This window comes from Pongo abelii, chromosome 14, assembly GCF_028885655.2.
Source record: "Pongo abelii isolate AG06213 chromosome 14, NHGRI_mPonAbe1-v2.0_pri, whole genome shotgun sequence".
NCBI lineage: Eukaryota > Metazoa > Chordata > Mammalia > Primates > Hominidae > Pongo > Pongo abelii.
The window spans coordinates 47775451-47791429 of record NC_071999.2 but is presented as its reverse complement, the minus strand read 5'-3'; the positions used below and the strand labels follow the sequence as shown (position 1 = coordinate 47791429).

The 15979-nt window shown below is 38.2% G+C and overlaps 1 protein-coding gene across 2 annotated transcripts; it reads right to left on the bottom strand.

The window, feature by feature from the left end:
• Nucleotides 1-1819: 1819 nt before the first annotated feature.
• Nucleotides 1820-11806, bottom strand: FAM216B (family with sequence similarity 216 member B). 2 transcript variants are annotated; one of them, XM_024230945.3, is made up of 4 exons: nt 11705-11806; nt 9196-9302; nt 6496-6616; nt 1820-4786 (listed from the first exon to the last, which is right to left on the bottom strand). In XM_024230945.3, the coding sequence occupies exons 2-4, from the start codon at nt 9292-9294 to the stop codon at nt 4587-4589; spliced, it is 420 nt and encodes a 139-aa protein (XP_024086713.1). In that variant the 5' UTR covers nt 9295-9302; nt 11705-11806; the 3' UTR covers nt 1820-4586. The 2 variants fall into 2 exon arrangements, with proteins under 2 accessions (XP_024086713.1, XP_002824267.1); XM_002824221.6 differs by having other exon boundaries at nt 4180-4786; nt 9196-9308.
• Nucleotides 11807-15979: the final 4173 nt, after the last annotated feature.

Sequence of the window (15979 nt, the reverse complement as noted above, 5' to 3'; positions counted from 1 at the left end):
TGAAATTTTGGAGTAATTTATTATGCAGCAATCAATAACTAATACAGTGCATAAAGATTTTGGTAGTAGTGATAGGCTATTGATTTCTGAACCTGAAGAACAATACAAATAAGGAAAGGTAAGAAGTTAATGAGTACACACTGAATCCACGCCACAGTTTTTTCCAGGGATGATCCTTCCTGCAGGGGTTACTTCTTTTTCCTTTTCCTCACTTCCTGTAATCCATGTCTTTCTTCCCTAAAAATAAACTGGAGAGTTTTCAGGGTTCACCGCTAAACTTTGAAATTTCTTCTATTAAATCTCCAAGATTATCATTATCATCACCCCCATATCTATCATGATCCTCTTTCCTGAAACTTGTCACAGTTACCAGTAAGAGGGTGACTGTAACTAGTAGTCACAATGCTTGTATTTTCCATATATACAAATTCTCCTCTACCCAGCAGCCACAGTCACTAGAACACAAAAATTAAAATGTTGGACATTGTAAGAATGTGGTGCAATTAGGGCTCTTATTCATTGCTAGTGGGAATACAAAATGGTGCAGCCACTTTGGAAAGCACTATGGTAGTGTCTTATAAAATAAAGGCTAAATCTGCCATGTGACTTAGTAATTGTGCTCCTAGGAAACTATCCAGGAGAAATAAAAACTTATGTTCATGCAAACACCCACATTTAAAATTTATAGAAGTTTTATGCCTAATAGTCCAAAGTTAGAAAAACTCCAAATGCTCATCAACCAGTGACTGGATAAGCAAATTGTGGTGTATCCATACAATGGAATGCAACTCGGCAAAGAAAAGGAACAAACTGCTGACAAATGCAACATGAGGACCCTAGATAGCATCATGCTAGTGAGAGAAGCCAGGTGTAAAACACTATATACTCTGACTCCAGTTATGCGAAATTCTAGAAAAGGCGAAACTAGAGTGACAGAGAGCAGCTCAGTGATTTCCATGGGCCAGACTTTAGGGTGGGAGATTGACTGCAAAAGGATAGGGGAACATTTGGGGTAGTGAAAACGGTGTATGTCGATTGTGGTGGTAGTTATATGACTGTATGCATTTGTCAAGATTCATTGAACTTTTAACCTCTATGGAAAACAGTATGGAGATTTCTCAAAGAAATAAAAATAGAACTACTAGTTCACCTAGCAATGCTACTGCTGGGCATCTACCCAAAGGGAAAGAAATTATTTTCTCAAAAAGACATCTGCATTCATATGTTTATGATAGCACTATTCATCATAGCAAAGTCACAGTATCAACCTAAGTGTCCATCAACAGTGGACTGGATTTAAAAAATGTAATACACACAGACACACACACATACACACACACACCATGGAATACTATGCAGCCATAAAAAGGAATAAAACATGTCCTTTGCAGCAACATGAATGCAGCTGGAGGCCATTATCCAAAATCAATTAATGCAGAAACAGAAAACCACATATTCTCACTTATAAGTGAAAAGTAAACAAAGGGTACATTTGGACATAAAAATGGAAACAATAGACACTGATGACTCCAACAGAGAGGAGAGAGGGATGGGGGCAAGGGTCAAAAAATGACCTATTGGGTACTATGTTTACTATTTGGGTGATGTGTTCTATAGAAGCCCAAACCCCAGCATTATGAAATATACCCATGTAACACACCTGCATTTGTACCCCCTGATTCTACATTATTTTAAAAAGAGAGGGAATACATATACAAGCAAAAATAGACTATAAAGCTGATTACAAAAAAGATTTATAACAAAATTACATAGATTTTCTTGAAATTAAAATACAGTAATTGAAATGAAGAAAAATTCATTGAACTTTGAATGCATTCATTGCATATAAATTATACATAAAAATTGTTTTAAAAAACTCTAAACCACCACATAGAATCAAAAATTGAAGATTTCAGGTTCTGTTTCTTGTCTTTACAATCATGGTACAATCATTTTTCATTTCAAATCTATCATTTAAATACAATAATATATAGTACTACAGGGGCTGGAGACACATGAGCTGATACTGTGTGTACTGAGAGCCGACCATATACCAGGAAGTTCTCTGAATTACTTTCCATTTGGAGTAAAATGATTGTTGAAGAAAAACAATACAAATGTGCTACTTTGAAGCTTACATATATGTATTATTTAAAACTCAACAGTAACCTCAGAAATTGTTTAGAACCTAGTCCAATAAAAGATTTTGGGGGATGAATATTTTATCACTGATATTATTTAGAATTGCTGGCTCATGGTGGTAATAAAAAATAGACCAACTTGTAGTCAGCTGTATTATTGTTTTAAAACTCTTTCCAGTGTACCCTCTATTCCCTGCCCTTTGCGGGATAGACTTGTCTCATCACCTGTCCTTGATATTCTACTGCTACTCCTCATCAACAATTGTGGGTTACTGGGACTCTAGAATAATATCACAAAGCCAGAGGCCAGTCTGACTTGCAGAATTTTTGAAAACCTCATTATTATTCAAAGAGTATTATTGATTGCCTACTGCAACCGGGGGCCATTCTAGGTGCTAGCAATTTCAGGTGAAACAGTCTCTGATCTCCAGGACTTAAATTCTGATAATGTATATTGACATTGTGAGTGCAAGCAATAGCATTTTCTCCAACAGTTAAAAGTAGTAGCCTTTTCTAAAAGTTACAGGTTGTCCTCTCTTCCTTCCCCTTTGTTTATCTTTTTCAGTGTCCTCCCAGGTGCACCCCTTTCTCCCAGCACCATAACCAATCACGTTTCTTTAAGTTTCAAGTAAGGTCTCAAGTGCAGGGGCATGTTATCATCTTAGAATGGAGAACCAACAAATAGAATCTTTCGCCCAACTTAGATCTATTTGTCCTTCTTATGGACCTGTGACATTCACCTGTCAATCTGCTCTTAAAAGCCTCTATTGGATGCAAGGTGCTTCTGAGATTTTTGATACAGGGATGCAGCGTAGAATTGTAAGTGGCCTCCTTGATATTCTGCATCACTAGATAAGGCTTACACAGCAAATACCTATGCGCATCAAAAAAAAGTCTAAGATAAAAGTGCAGGCAAGCAGTTCAGAGGGGATAAAAGGCCCGTTGTGAAAACAATGGGAAGGTTAGTATAGGCCAAGTTAGGTCTCCCACCAACCTCTCTGCTTTATGAGGGCTATCACGCAGCTCATCCCAGTCCCACTGGAGTCTTTTCTTCTTCTGAGCCTATGTAACAATTTCTCACTTAGAACTGTAAAGGTATTTAGAATACATGTCAGGGCCAGAATTTGCAGAGGTCAAGAAGCTTCTTTATGATTAAGTGAATGACTCCAGCAAGGTCAGTATTAGCTTTCCCAAGACTTCTTATCAGACTAGTGGGCCAACCACGCTTCCCATTCCTCCCAAAGAAAAGTCAGATAGGAGCTCAGAAGTAGTGCTGGACCTCAATACTAGTGTTCAGAATCTCATGACAATTTTTATGTCTTATATGTTCATGATTGCAAAGAGAAGATAATGATTTTTTTCTGATAATAATGCAGCATATTCCTCTCAGATCAATGTTAGCACATCCCTTGTCAATAAAGTTTATATTCCACCTCAACCAATTCCTTTCATAGGAATTAGCTGATTTGAATGGGGTGACATATTTTAAAATGATGATGAAGAAGCATTTTTTTGTTTTGTTTTGACTTTACGTGAGCACTGGTGACTGATTTTTAACACACACACATGCACACACACACACACACAATCTCTGGTGATGAAAATAACCATTAAATATAACTAATGCAATACTATGCCTTTGTATGATGAACTGACTCACTGCTATCTCACTTTTTGGTTAGTATAGTTTTACGTGCTTTGCTGAAAACATTTGAGGCCACAGAAAGGTTGGACCTGAAATAAAGTCTTCGGGGTTATTTCATATTCTTTTAAGAGTGTTTCTTCAGCTGCCAGGGAAAGATGTGTGCATGAATTCTCTTACCCATGTCAAGGCCAGTTACAGCTCCGTAAAATCAGTTCAGCTGTGGTAGACTGATAAGTGCGTGTTTCAAGATGACACAAAGTGATCAAGCCAGGTGAGAACTAGAAGAGCTTTGGGGCTAAATTAAATGCCATTGCCTGATGGGGAAGAGGAGAGGAAGGAAATGCACAGGCCAATTTTTGCTGGGATGATATGATTTTGTAAGCCCTCTATGATCAGTGTTAATCCCGTGTTGTTTTGTATATTTTCAAAATGTATACACGATAGTTTGCAAGAAATGGTCACCCAGTGGCAGAGGACCTGGCCCCTTCTGGTCACTTGTCCCCTTTCACTGTTTTGGGGACTTCTCTAGGAGGTTCTAATTCAAAGGAAACTTTTACTTTGAAAGCTTTAAAAGTCCTTTTACTCTACGGATGTCATGTGGAAAGGCTTGCTTACTCTCAGCTCCATTGCTCTTAAACCTCTTGGTCTTGCTGGAAAAATTTATATGAATCAGAGATTATTTTTAGGTCTGGGGTTTATATTAGAAATTATTCACTGTCATTCAACAAATATGCACAAAGCACCCACTAGATACCAGGGATACATGGGCAAACTTCCTTTCTCTGAAAATGCACCACGTCTCAGTTCCTGAGCATTTGGCGCCTTTTACTTTGGGCCCTAGGTAGAACCACAGATACAGGTAGTACTGATGGACATCTTCTTGTCATGGCTGAAGTTTTCCGGGGAATGGTTCTTTGAGGAGCTATCTTGGCTGAGGCTCTCCTGGTTGAATCTCTAAGTACAAGAGCATAAGACAAGGCTTCCCGTTGAGTAATATAGCCTAGGGGAAAGAAATGAAAGAAACTTCAAAATCAACAATTTTAAAAGGCAAATAAGAAAACAAAACTGCAAATATTTACTTATGTGTACAAAATTTATTCTACTCTTGTGGTAAGCATGCCCAGATTATATGATCTTTGAAGACTGGAAGTATATTTTTCTTCTTTTGCATTTCTAATTCAATTAAGTTAATAAACACTTAGTCGTTGATTAACATGTCAAATTATTTGGAAAGGGACTTGAGCCATGATATCTTCGATATCAAAACTTTCTTCAAACCAAAAAGATATATTTGATCTCTCTCAGTGTTTCTCATTGTGTAGTCTGCAGACCACCAACTGGTGAAGCATTGGGCTGAGGCCAGAAGCTTTTTCAAAATGCTTATTAAAAATTCAGATTTATGACTCTAAAGACCTTCTGAATCAGAAACTCCGAGGGTTAATCTTGGAAATCTGCATTTTAATAAGGTACCTGGTGGATTTCATGTGCACTAAGCATTGAATACTTCTGCTTCTGGATTCATTGGCTTCTATGCAATTTTGCTCTAAAAACAAAGCTACTAGATGATGCTTCTAGTGACACTTCAGACAACCATGGGGACCAGAATGAATCCTGGCTTCTCTGTTTACTATTAAATAGTTGCATGACCCTGGTCAAGCTATTTAACTTGTCCATGTTTTAGTTTTCTCTTCTGTAAACTGTAGGTCATAAAGACACCTGCCACAAAGAGGTGTTTGAGTGTTAAATACAATACCTGCAAAGTTCTTAGAACAGCACCTGACACACAGGAAGCCCTCAATAAAAGGTAACTATTGTTATTGTTTTTATTAAATCAATTGCAAAAACCATGCCTTCCTTTTGTGTAAATATAAAAACAACAGCATAAAGTAGATGTGCTAAAGCCAAGTGAGTAGATTTTTGTTTAAAAAGCACTCTAGTGGAGTTAGGAGAACGGTATGATGAAGGGCAGCCAGCAGCTGAAAGAATATCCTGCAAGAAAAGGGACTTTACAACAATTATGCCTTTCGGTAAGTTGATGCTTATAATTTGTGAAGGTCTTTCACAACCATTATTTCATTTGTGCTTCGTAAAATCTAAAGAGGTTGAAAGAAGAGGAGAGACAGTAGAGGATGGGGCTGAAAATGTATAATCTTTGGAGGTGACAGCTCTGGCTTGAAGTCCTAACTGACATTTATTACCTGTGTGTGATCTTGATCAAGTTACATAACCTGCCTGAGCTTCCATTTTCTACAGCCATAAAGTGGAGAGAAAATGAGATATTGTATGTAAAGCTCTTAGCACAATGTCTGGAACGTGGTCAATGAGCAATAAATGTAACTATTATTGTTGTGAATAAACCAAGCCTCTGAGTTTGCACACAGCAAGGAGCTGAGCTGTGCTTTGAGCCTCGCCTGGTTTTCTAAGCCCAGACCCATTGATTTACTTGATTAAGTTCTCACAAATCTCAGAGAGTTAACATTTTATCACTATCCATACTTGAATTTCTTTAAACCCTATTAATTTACCCATAAAACCTTGCTTTCCATTGTCAAGAATAAGCACTTTGAAACTTGGCTAACCAGCTATGTTGATAAAATAGCACGCCAGTAGATGCCATTGTGCTTGAATTATTTATCTGGAAACGACTTCCGGCTACAGCACGAGTTTGATTCCTTAGGTGTTTAGTTTGGATCACGTAGTTAAACTTACCAAGCAGCTGTTGGTGCTGAAGGCTGTGAATGTAGCGGGTCTGCAGGGCCTCCCACTGGGGCCTGGAGTTGTAAATCCTCATAATGCTGTAAAAGTAGCGCTGTTGCCCTTGGTTGAGGTCCTGTCGGAACAGAACAGGTGATTTTGATGAGTATGTTGAGTTCCACAGCTTTCAAATGGTGATGTATTCAGAGCTAACTTTTATGGAAATAAGAAGCTTTTCTGGCTAAACATATATATATTTTTAATGTGCAACAATTGGAAAATAACAATTGGGGAGTTTCCTCTCTTCATTTGCTTAAACAGTCTTCTGCTAATCTGTATGATGATGAAAACATGTGAGTAAAAAATTCTAGGTAATTGTCTTGAACTGAGGGACATCTAAGGATTTCCAGGATCTTATAATTTCTTTGATCCTTATTGAGGAAAGTAGGTTGTAATAAGCTACACAGAGCTGAAGTATGCTAGGCCTCTGGACTGGTAGAAAATTTTCCACTGAAAGTTCTCAGTAAGCAAGGGAGATAGATGGATGAGTAATGTGGTAAGCATTCATTATATCATTAGTAAAAAGGTGCCATGAAAACAAAGAATGTAAACAAGCTCCCTAAGCAGTCAAGGAAGGTTTTCTAAAGGAGATGATCATCTTATCTGAGTCTTAGATGAGGAGTTTCCTTAAGGGACTAGAATACTGGTTCTCAAACGGCATGCACAACATCCGGAAACCTGTTAGAAATTCTAAGATTTTTTTCTTTTTAGTTCAAAGGGAACAGAGTCTGATTGTGAAAAGACTGTTAGGGGAAGATGATGGAAACCTTTTAACTATGTTGAGTTTAAGTATTAAATATTCTATAAGGAGCCACCAAAGGTCTTTATTTAAGGCAGTGGCTCTCAACAGGGATGATTTTGACCCCAGGGGACATTTGGCAATGCCTGCAAAATTTTTTTATTGTCTTAATTGGTGGGAGGAGGAGGGGGTGCTCCTGGCATTCAGTGAGTAGAGGCCTGGGATGTGCTCAGCATCCTGTAATGCACAGGACAGCTTCCCATGCCCTTCCAACAAACAATCCAACCCAAAACACCATACTCTTAACTGACCAGATTTGCATTAAAAAAAAAATGGCCCTGCAGTGGGGAATGGGCTTGAGGAAAGAGACCATCGGTAGAGAGACCATTTAGAAGGCTACTTTCTTTAAGGTAGAAAGAAACAAGAAGGGTCAGGATTTCAATTACTATTACATACGTAATATATCTTAAGTGTTCATTATATACTGTGCTCAGCATTTTGCATTTGCATTTGCATGTATTTTGCATGCATAATCTCTTAAGTTTCAACAATCCTATGAGATGAGCAATTTATTGTGTTCACTTTACAGATAGGGAAACAGATAGTGGCATCAACATTTTAGAAAAATTAAGATAAAATAAGTTCATCCTAGACCAAAAAATTCAAAACAATAACAGAATTTTCAAAATGAGTTGATAACTATGCAATAAAAACTAAACTTAAGATAATTATATGTAAAGGTAGAGTAAGGTGACTTCTACCTGTTAGACATTTTGTGTGGGCCTGAAATCTGTGAGTTAGTGTTTTGTTTTGTTTTGTTTTGTTTTTGGCCTTAAACTTAGTATCAAAAATATATCTAGAGTGAAAGTAGCAAAGCCAAGTACTTCATAATTTGAGACACTATTTCAGCTTTAGTTTCTGAAGTAGATGTTTTAAAGGATAACATATTTGAAGAGAATGAATTCCACTACTGAATAACTAATTTTGCCTTTTAAAATGATTGAGAACAAGATAATATGAAAATTGTAAGCCAATTTCAAGAGCAGAACTCCAAAATGCAATGGGAGTTTCCATAGAAGATAAAAATCTTAAAAGTGATGATTTTATTTTACAAAGCAGAAAATGCCTACCTCTTTTCCTTAGTAAAACCCTAAACTTCCTAAATGAGAAGTAACAGGTAACATTACTAATATTTTTACCTTGTTGTTGATCCTTCCTTGAGGGTTTGGGAGATAACTGATTTTTTTTTTTTTTTTTTGAGACGGAGTCTTGCTCAGTTGCCCAGGCTGGAGTGCAGTGGCACGATCTCGGCTCACTGCGACCTCTGCCTCCCGAGTTCACGCCATTCTCTTGCCTCAGCCTCCCGAGTAGCTAGGACTACAGACACCTGCCAGGACGCCCGGCTAATTTGTTTTTTTTTTTTTTGTATTTTTAGTAGAGACAGGGTTTCACCATGTTAGCCAGGATGGTCTCAATCTCCTGACCTCGTGATCCACCCGCCTCGGCCTCCCAAAGTGCTGGGATTACAGGAGTGAGCCACCACGCCCAGCCGAGAACTGAAATTTTTACAGCGTATTTATAAGAATGGCTTTAACTAACTTTGATCAAAAGGGACTAACAGCTCTCCAACAGGGAGCCATAGTGTGGCCAATTAGTAAGTTTCCCATCACTGACAGTGGGTCAGCCATGAAGAGGTGACTGTCTACCAGAGCTCCTGAAATGGGACGAGTGTAGGAGGTTACCCAAGTGCTCATTTGTTCACTCATGAATGGTCTTCAACACCCAGCAAGGGCTTATTATGCGGCCAATATTCTTCCTAATGCTAGGTAAACAAAGACAGCAGAAAAACTCCTTAAACCTTGAAGGAGAGACAGACAGGTCACTCTATCTGTGGAAAAAAAAAAAAAAAGCCATACCTTTAATAAGGAAGTGTCATAGATGGAGGGAGGAACTCGAATGAAAGGAAGTTGTGGAACATTCCAAAGCTTTTGTTGTCTTTTCCAGTTTTGTCCCATCGTTTATCCTATACCTCCAAGAAACAACAAAGCATAGCGTAAAATTTCTTTTAGCTTAACCAATTTTGGGGATGTACTTAAGTAAATAAGTAAGCAAGTAAATGAATTTTTAAAAATGCAATTTGTTCTAAGGGATAAGAACATTTGTTCACATTTCCAAGTAATTGGACATCACCAGACTACTTAATTCCACACCTTTTCCTATTCTCACCCTTTATATATGAAAATAATTATTAATTATTTGTGAAGTTAAGGAATAATTCAGAGCTCTTGTCTTTCTAACTGTTTGGAACAGGTGTGTTGTAGAGCATACTATTTTTATAATAGTAATTTTTTGATAATTTTAAATAATATTGATTTTCATATCTGATTCTAAAAGTAATATATATTGTTTTGGAAGATTTGGAAAAATTTAATAATTGAAGAAGAAAATAAGATTACTCATACAAGTTGAGCATCCCAAATCTAAAAGTCCAAAATCTGAAAATCTCCAAATCTAAAACTTTTTAGTGCCCACAAGATGCTCAAAGGAAATGTTCATTGGAGCATATTGGATTTTGGATTTTGAATTTGGGAGGCTCAACTGGCAAAGATAATGTAAATTTTCCAGAATCAAAAAAAAAAAAAATCTGGAATTCAAAACACTTCTGGTCCCAAGCGTTTTGGATAAGGCATACTCAACTTGCATCTAACTATCTATAATTATTGTTAGCATTTGGTTGATTTCCTTTTATTTGTTTATTTATTTATATATATTTTTTGAGACAGAGTCTCACTCTATCATCCAGGCTGGAGCATAGTGGTGCGATTATAGCTCACTGCAGTCTTGAACTCCTGGGTTCAAGCCGTCCTCCCACTTCAGCCTCCTAAGTAGCTGGGACTACAGATACGAACCCCACACCCAATTATTTTTTAAATTGTTAGTAGAGATAAGATCTCCCTATGTTCCCCGGGCTGGTCTCAAACTCCTGGGCTCAAGTTATCCTCCACCTCAGGCTCCCAAAGTGCTGGGATTACAGGTATGAGTCACCGCACTGAGCTTCACTTTCCTTTTATTTATTTATTTATTTTTTTCCGTGTACATTGGGTGTAATTTTAGAAAAGGGAGATCATAATTTATGTGTTTTGTGCACTTTCTCAGATCATTAAGTATGCCTTAAAAATATGATTTTTAGTGGCAGTATAGTATGCCTTTACATCGTTCTCCACTTCTTGCATATTTAGATATGCAATTTTATAGCATTGTACTATAAAATAAACTATTAAACTTGTCATGTTTCCACTTGCTTGACAAAGATACAGAATAAAAGAGTCACATTTGCTATGATTAAGTCACCTTTCCTGGTGATTTAGGGTTTAGAGTCTGAAGTGTGTATAATAATATGAATTTAACAATCCAGCAGGAATAGACATATTGGAATAGGTTGCCAAGTCACAGAGTGCAAACCCAGAGTATTTTCCCCTCTGCTTACTCCTTTATCTTTGTTAGCAGTGCGAATTACTGAATGATAGAAAGTAAGACCACAGCAAATCAAGCATAGTAACAATCTGCTAAACATAGATTATTATTAACACCTGCACGTATACTAACTGAAGAAAATAAACTGTAATAGAGGCTGTATGGCCTTTAGAACTAGAAAGACTGGAGTTTCTTTCCTTCTGTAAGCCTCAGCCCTCTCATCCTTAAGACAGCAGTTACAATGCCTACCTCACTGGGTGTTTGATTCACTGAAATCGTGAATATAGAATGCTCTCACTTTATGCCAATTTCTTCTCTCTCTCCCCGACCTTCACACATGTTCATGCACACAAACACATGCACACACATAGGTTCACAAACATACACATGTTTAAGGAGTATTGTAATACATGTGGAGACTGATTTGAGTTCACACATCGAAGGTTCCATTCTTCCAGAAGAGAAATTTATTAGGAAAACATTAGTCAACATCTCTGTGTGTACTGTTTCTGCTATATAAACGTATAAATTAAACTATAAATATTTTAGTTAGTACTGCTTTCCTTCAATGTGCACTCCAGAAACCATACTAACCAAGATATACTCCTTTAATATTCTCTGTGATTGACGCCTATGCTCTATCCTGTACTCAAATCATTTCAATATCCTTCCTCCCATTTTCCAGATCTGTAGAACAAAGAATAAATACGCTTCAAGCTGGAAAGATTTCTTCTCTCCTCAAATAGCATAAAGAAATGACTGATGCTCTTTCTTATGGCAACAATTCATGTATACTTTTCTGGGTCTACTGCTGAATAAATTTATCTTACCTATTCAAGTGGCCTATACCTGATAAAATTTGATTAAAATACTCATGGAATTCAGGGAGAAAAACATCTACAAAATAATATATCTGAAACAAAAAGACAGATTTGCCTAAAAAGAACTTACCCTATACTGTAGTTCCCCCACTTTTAAAAGCTGCCATTCCTATTCAGTGTAGTTTTCTTACGCAGACTCTGTTTATATGCTGGTGGTGGTAGTAGAAGTCTGTTGATAAGCTGATATCCAAGCAACATCATGTGATGAAACAAAGAGCTGGGGAAATCTGGCTGCATGCCTTTCTTCACTTCTGGGTAACATTCAGCTACACAGTTTGATATTTTTTCTTCCAAATTTTGTGTCTAATTAAGTGTCATCTTCTAAATCTACCATATCTGTGTTACATTCAGATATCAGGGGGTAACATGCATAGAGGCAGAGATTCTAAATATTAAATGTCAACAAATCCATCAGGGCAATGGGCCATGACATAAATATTTCCAAAATTTGGAGTCAGTAGTCCCCTTTCTCATTGCTCAGGACGATGAAGGAAGAGTTCCTGACTATAGAGGTATGGGCATGAATTTGACTGTGGTAACCTATGAAATTATTCCATAGTTTAAGCTAAGTTCCTTTTCATTTTGTAGGGGAATAAGATAGTCTCCATATTTTATCTTAATTAGAGGCTACATATGATGATAATTAACCTGTGGCATGAGACTAGAGCCCACACTGACCTCATCCTTTCTTCTGTGATAGCATTATTCTACTGGCTTCCTTTCTTTCTCAAGTGTTCTCCTTCTGAATGCCAGCTTATCTGCAAAGATGAAGAGTTCCTAAAGGAAAGAGAAGAAGAAATATCAAAAGAAAATACATTCAAAATTCTTAGGAGACTAAGGGGAAGAAAAAAGCAGGGAGATGAGAGTGATGAATCATATGCCTTGAAGAAGAAAGAGCTCAACAGATGCAAAAGTCTTGCATTTTTTCCCCAATAATTTGAATGCAGACCTCCTGGGAAATAAGCACAGCACAAACAAGTGTCTTTAAATGCCAGTGAATAACATAAAATCTTTCACTGGATCTGAGAGGTTAATGATTCTTTATCAAGAGATAAAGAACAGTGGTGTGCAGAGTTGACATTGTCAATTGAGTCTTCCTCAAATGTTTTTCCAGGGTACGATGAAATTCATTCTGGGTGCACCGCATCTGCTGATGTTGCACACACATGCTGACATTCCTACCAGCTTGCATTGGACCCTACTCAATCAGGAGAACAGTAACAGATCTGTGTTTGACAGAGGGCATTTAATGTAAGGAATCTGTTATGAAAATATAGAAATGGGTTACAGGAGTAAAACAAGGAGAGTTAGGTTATCCAAGGACTGGCAATTGCTCTAAACTGTGATCGCACATAGAGCTGGAGGACAAAAGGGAAAATAATTTTACCCACAGCCCATAGACACTGTGCCATAGAGGCTGCTTCCTTTGGAGAACTGCTGCCTGAGCAGCACCTCGGGAACCTGTGTTCACCAGGCACCCTTGCTTCTATGTTCTTGCCCAAACTGCTAATCTCACTGTTGCTGTCACCACTGTTGCTGTCCGTGTGGCTGCTGCTGCTGGCACTGCTACAGGTGCAAGCAGAAAATATTTTTAAAAAATGGCTTCTTCCTTCCAGCCTTCATGTCCTGCCCTCCATTGGATGCCAGCTAGCAAGGGATTTTGGGAAATGTATTTTGCCGTCTTCCTACTAGTCTGATAAAGAGAGGGGTATAGAAGAATCGACATGAGGCCGACAGATGGTGGACACTCTCTAGCACAAACACAAATCTAAGAGGTACCTTTGGGACCTATGAAGTCAGGTAGGAGGCTGAAGGACTTAGACATACAGTCAATGTTTACCTAACATCACTGAAAGTTGTCATTTTATAAGAAAAGAGGAAATAAGATAAAACTAGCTATGTAGATGGTATCAAAGAATGAGATCTAAATTTGTAGACATATTTTAAAATTTAAGAATGAGGAAGTAATGTATATCCTAAGTTTGGGACAAAAAATGTTTTCCCAAAGACTAGTTTAACATTTCAAAAAGAATTTAAACTGATTACAAAAAAAAATGGAATAGAAACACCCATAATCTAATTACTACAGGGAATACAATGTCAACTATTAGTAGAAAAGGTGTACTATTTCACAGTTAAAATATTGGTACAGCAATGAGACTCACTGCTTAAGACACTGGCTGTTTAGAAGGTGGGTGATAAAGTGTTTTCATGGAATATCAGGGTAAATGTGACCTCATGAGTGATACCAAGTGAGGAAGAGGGACTCCTGATTGGAATCCAAGATGAAGTTCAACTCTAATTCAAAGAAACCCATCTTCTAGAGGGAGAGTGCCACTGTATATCACGGAGGTACACACTTTCCCAAAAAACTATGAACCCAGAAGGAAATGCTCTGCTCACATCCTTTTGCCAGGATCCTCTTAGGTGCAGAGATGTCCGTGAGGATGTCTCTGCCAGGCATAGACATGCCGCTTGACTACCCAAGCCCTCAGAGGACCTCCATGCTCCTTAAGGAAGAGAAGGCAGTCCTCTCCCCACTCTACTGCTGTTTATCCCCTGGACTCTACTTAGTCTTCTAGAGTCTTGGTTGAATTTCATTTCCCATTAAGCTATGTAGTCCCTTGAGCTCAAAGTTTTTGGTGGGGGAGGGGGAGTTAGTTATTCCTTATTATCTTGTTTTTTCTTTGACCTCTTCATAGAAAACCCCTACTTTTCTGAGATTCCAAAACAAAAGCTGTCACGTACACCAAACCTATAGGAGCCACTGGTCACAAAAATAGGGATATTTAGAGTCAGTCTTAGTTTGGATTATAAGAACCACTTTTAGTGAGTGAAAACTACTTGGGACACTTAGAAGCAGTGATTATCGGCAAAAGAAAAACTGGATGTGGTCAGATATGTGCTAAGACTTTGGAAAAACAGATTTCAAACAATTCGGGAAAAAAGTCTAAAGTGGACTTGAGAAGGGAATATCCAAAGATTTAGTTTCAACCCTATAATCTCAAATAAAATCTATAGAAGAAAGTGATAAGATATCAAAAGAAACTAGAGTAAGTCCACTGGGAACTCACAGAGAATTCTAGACTTGAGGTCAGGTTATTTTTAAAAATCATAATTTACCAAAAAAGATTTTTCATTAGGGACTAGCAATGGTTCTCTAAAAACAGATCCTAATAAGCACAACTGTTAAGTAGGAGAGTCAGTACTCAAATCCATGATTTTCTGAAATCTATGATTTCTTCCCTTGATCTCTGGAATGAAAAGGGAATTCAAGCAGCCCACACTGTGCTATAATAGAACATTATCCCTTTTATTCAGTCATTACCTACAGATGAAATTCATGCATCACAATTCTTTCTGTCCTTGGGTATGTTCCATTCCCACCCGGAATACTGCTTGGCTGAATAAGGGGAGGCTTCAGTTTCACAAAGACATATGGTCATAATTCTGGAGCAGGATATTAGTCTTACTATGCCAAGTCATTGACCTTCTAATAAAACTCCTGGAAAGTCTTCATGCAAATAGGCATCCAGTGAGCCAGTCCAGTCATCCCTTGAATATACCCAGTCATATTCAAATTCATAGTGAATATCGAAGTGTTTTTTCAGGTCCCTGGCTATAAAAACATTCTCCAAATGTATTCTGATTTTTTAAAAAGTGAATTGGATAATATATACCATGCAGCACTCCACAGTGGATTATCAATGCAACTTTGTAAATATTTAAAAGATCAATACTGATTCCCGGGCAAGGTGGCTGAATAGGAACAGCTCCAATCTACAGCTCCCAGCCAGACCAATGCAGAAGAGGGGTGATTTCTGCATTTCCAACTGAGGTACCTGGTTCATCTCATTGGGACTGGTTAGACAGTGGGTGCAGCCCACAAAGGGTGAGCAGAAGAAGGGTGAGGCGTCACCTCACCCAGGAAGTGTGAGGGGTCAGAGAACTCCTTCCCCTAGCCAAGGGAAGCCATGAGAAACCGTGCCATGAGGGACTGCCAGGAGATTCCCTCAGGTGCTTACACCACAAGGGCCCTGGTTTCAAACACAAAACTGGGGGGCATTTGGGCAGACACAAAGCTAGCTGCAGGATTTTCTTTACATATCCCAGTGGTGCCTGGAACACCAGTGAGACAGAACCGTTCACTCTCCCGGAAAGGGGGCTGAAGCTAGGGAGCCAAGTGGTCTTGCTCAGTGGTTACCACCCCCATGGAGGCCAGCAAGCTAAGATCCATGACTTGAAATTCTTGCTGCCAGCACAGCAGTCTGAAGTTGACCTGGGAAGCTCTAGCTTGGTGGAGGGAGGGGCATCCACCATTACTGAGGCTTGAGTAGGTGGTTTT

Excerpts from the sequence above, each read along its gene's own strand:
- FAM216B (XM_024230945.3), bottom strand. The coding sequence starts at position 9,294 with ATGGGACAAAACTGGAAAAGACAACAAAAGCTTTGGAATGTTCCACAA. Across the intron at positions 6,617-9,195 it reads ATGACACTTCCTTATTAAAG|GACCTCAACCAAGGGCAACA; the intron begins GTATGGCTTTTT and ends CTGTTCCGACAG. Across the intron at positions 4,787-6,495 it reads TCAGCACCAACAGCTGCTTG|GCTATATTACTCAACGGGAA; the intron begins GTAAGTTTAACT and ends TCTTTCCCCTAG.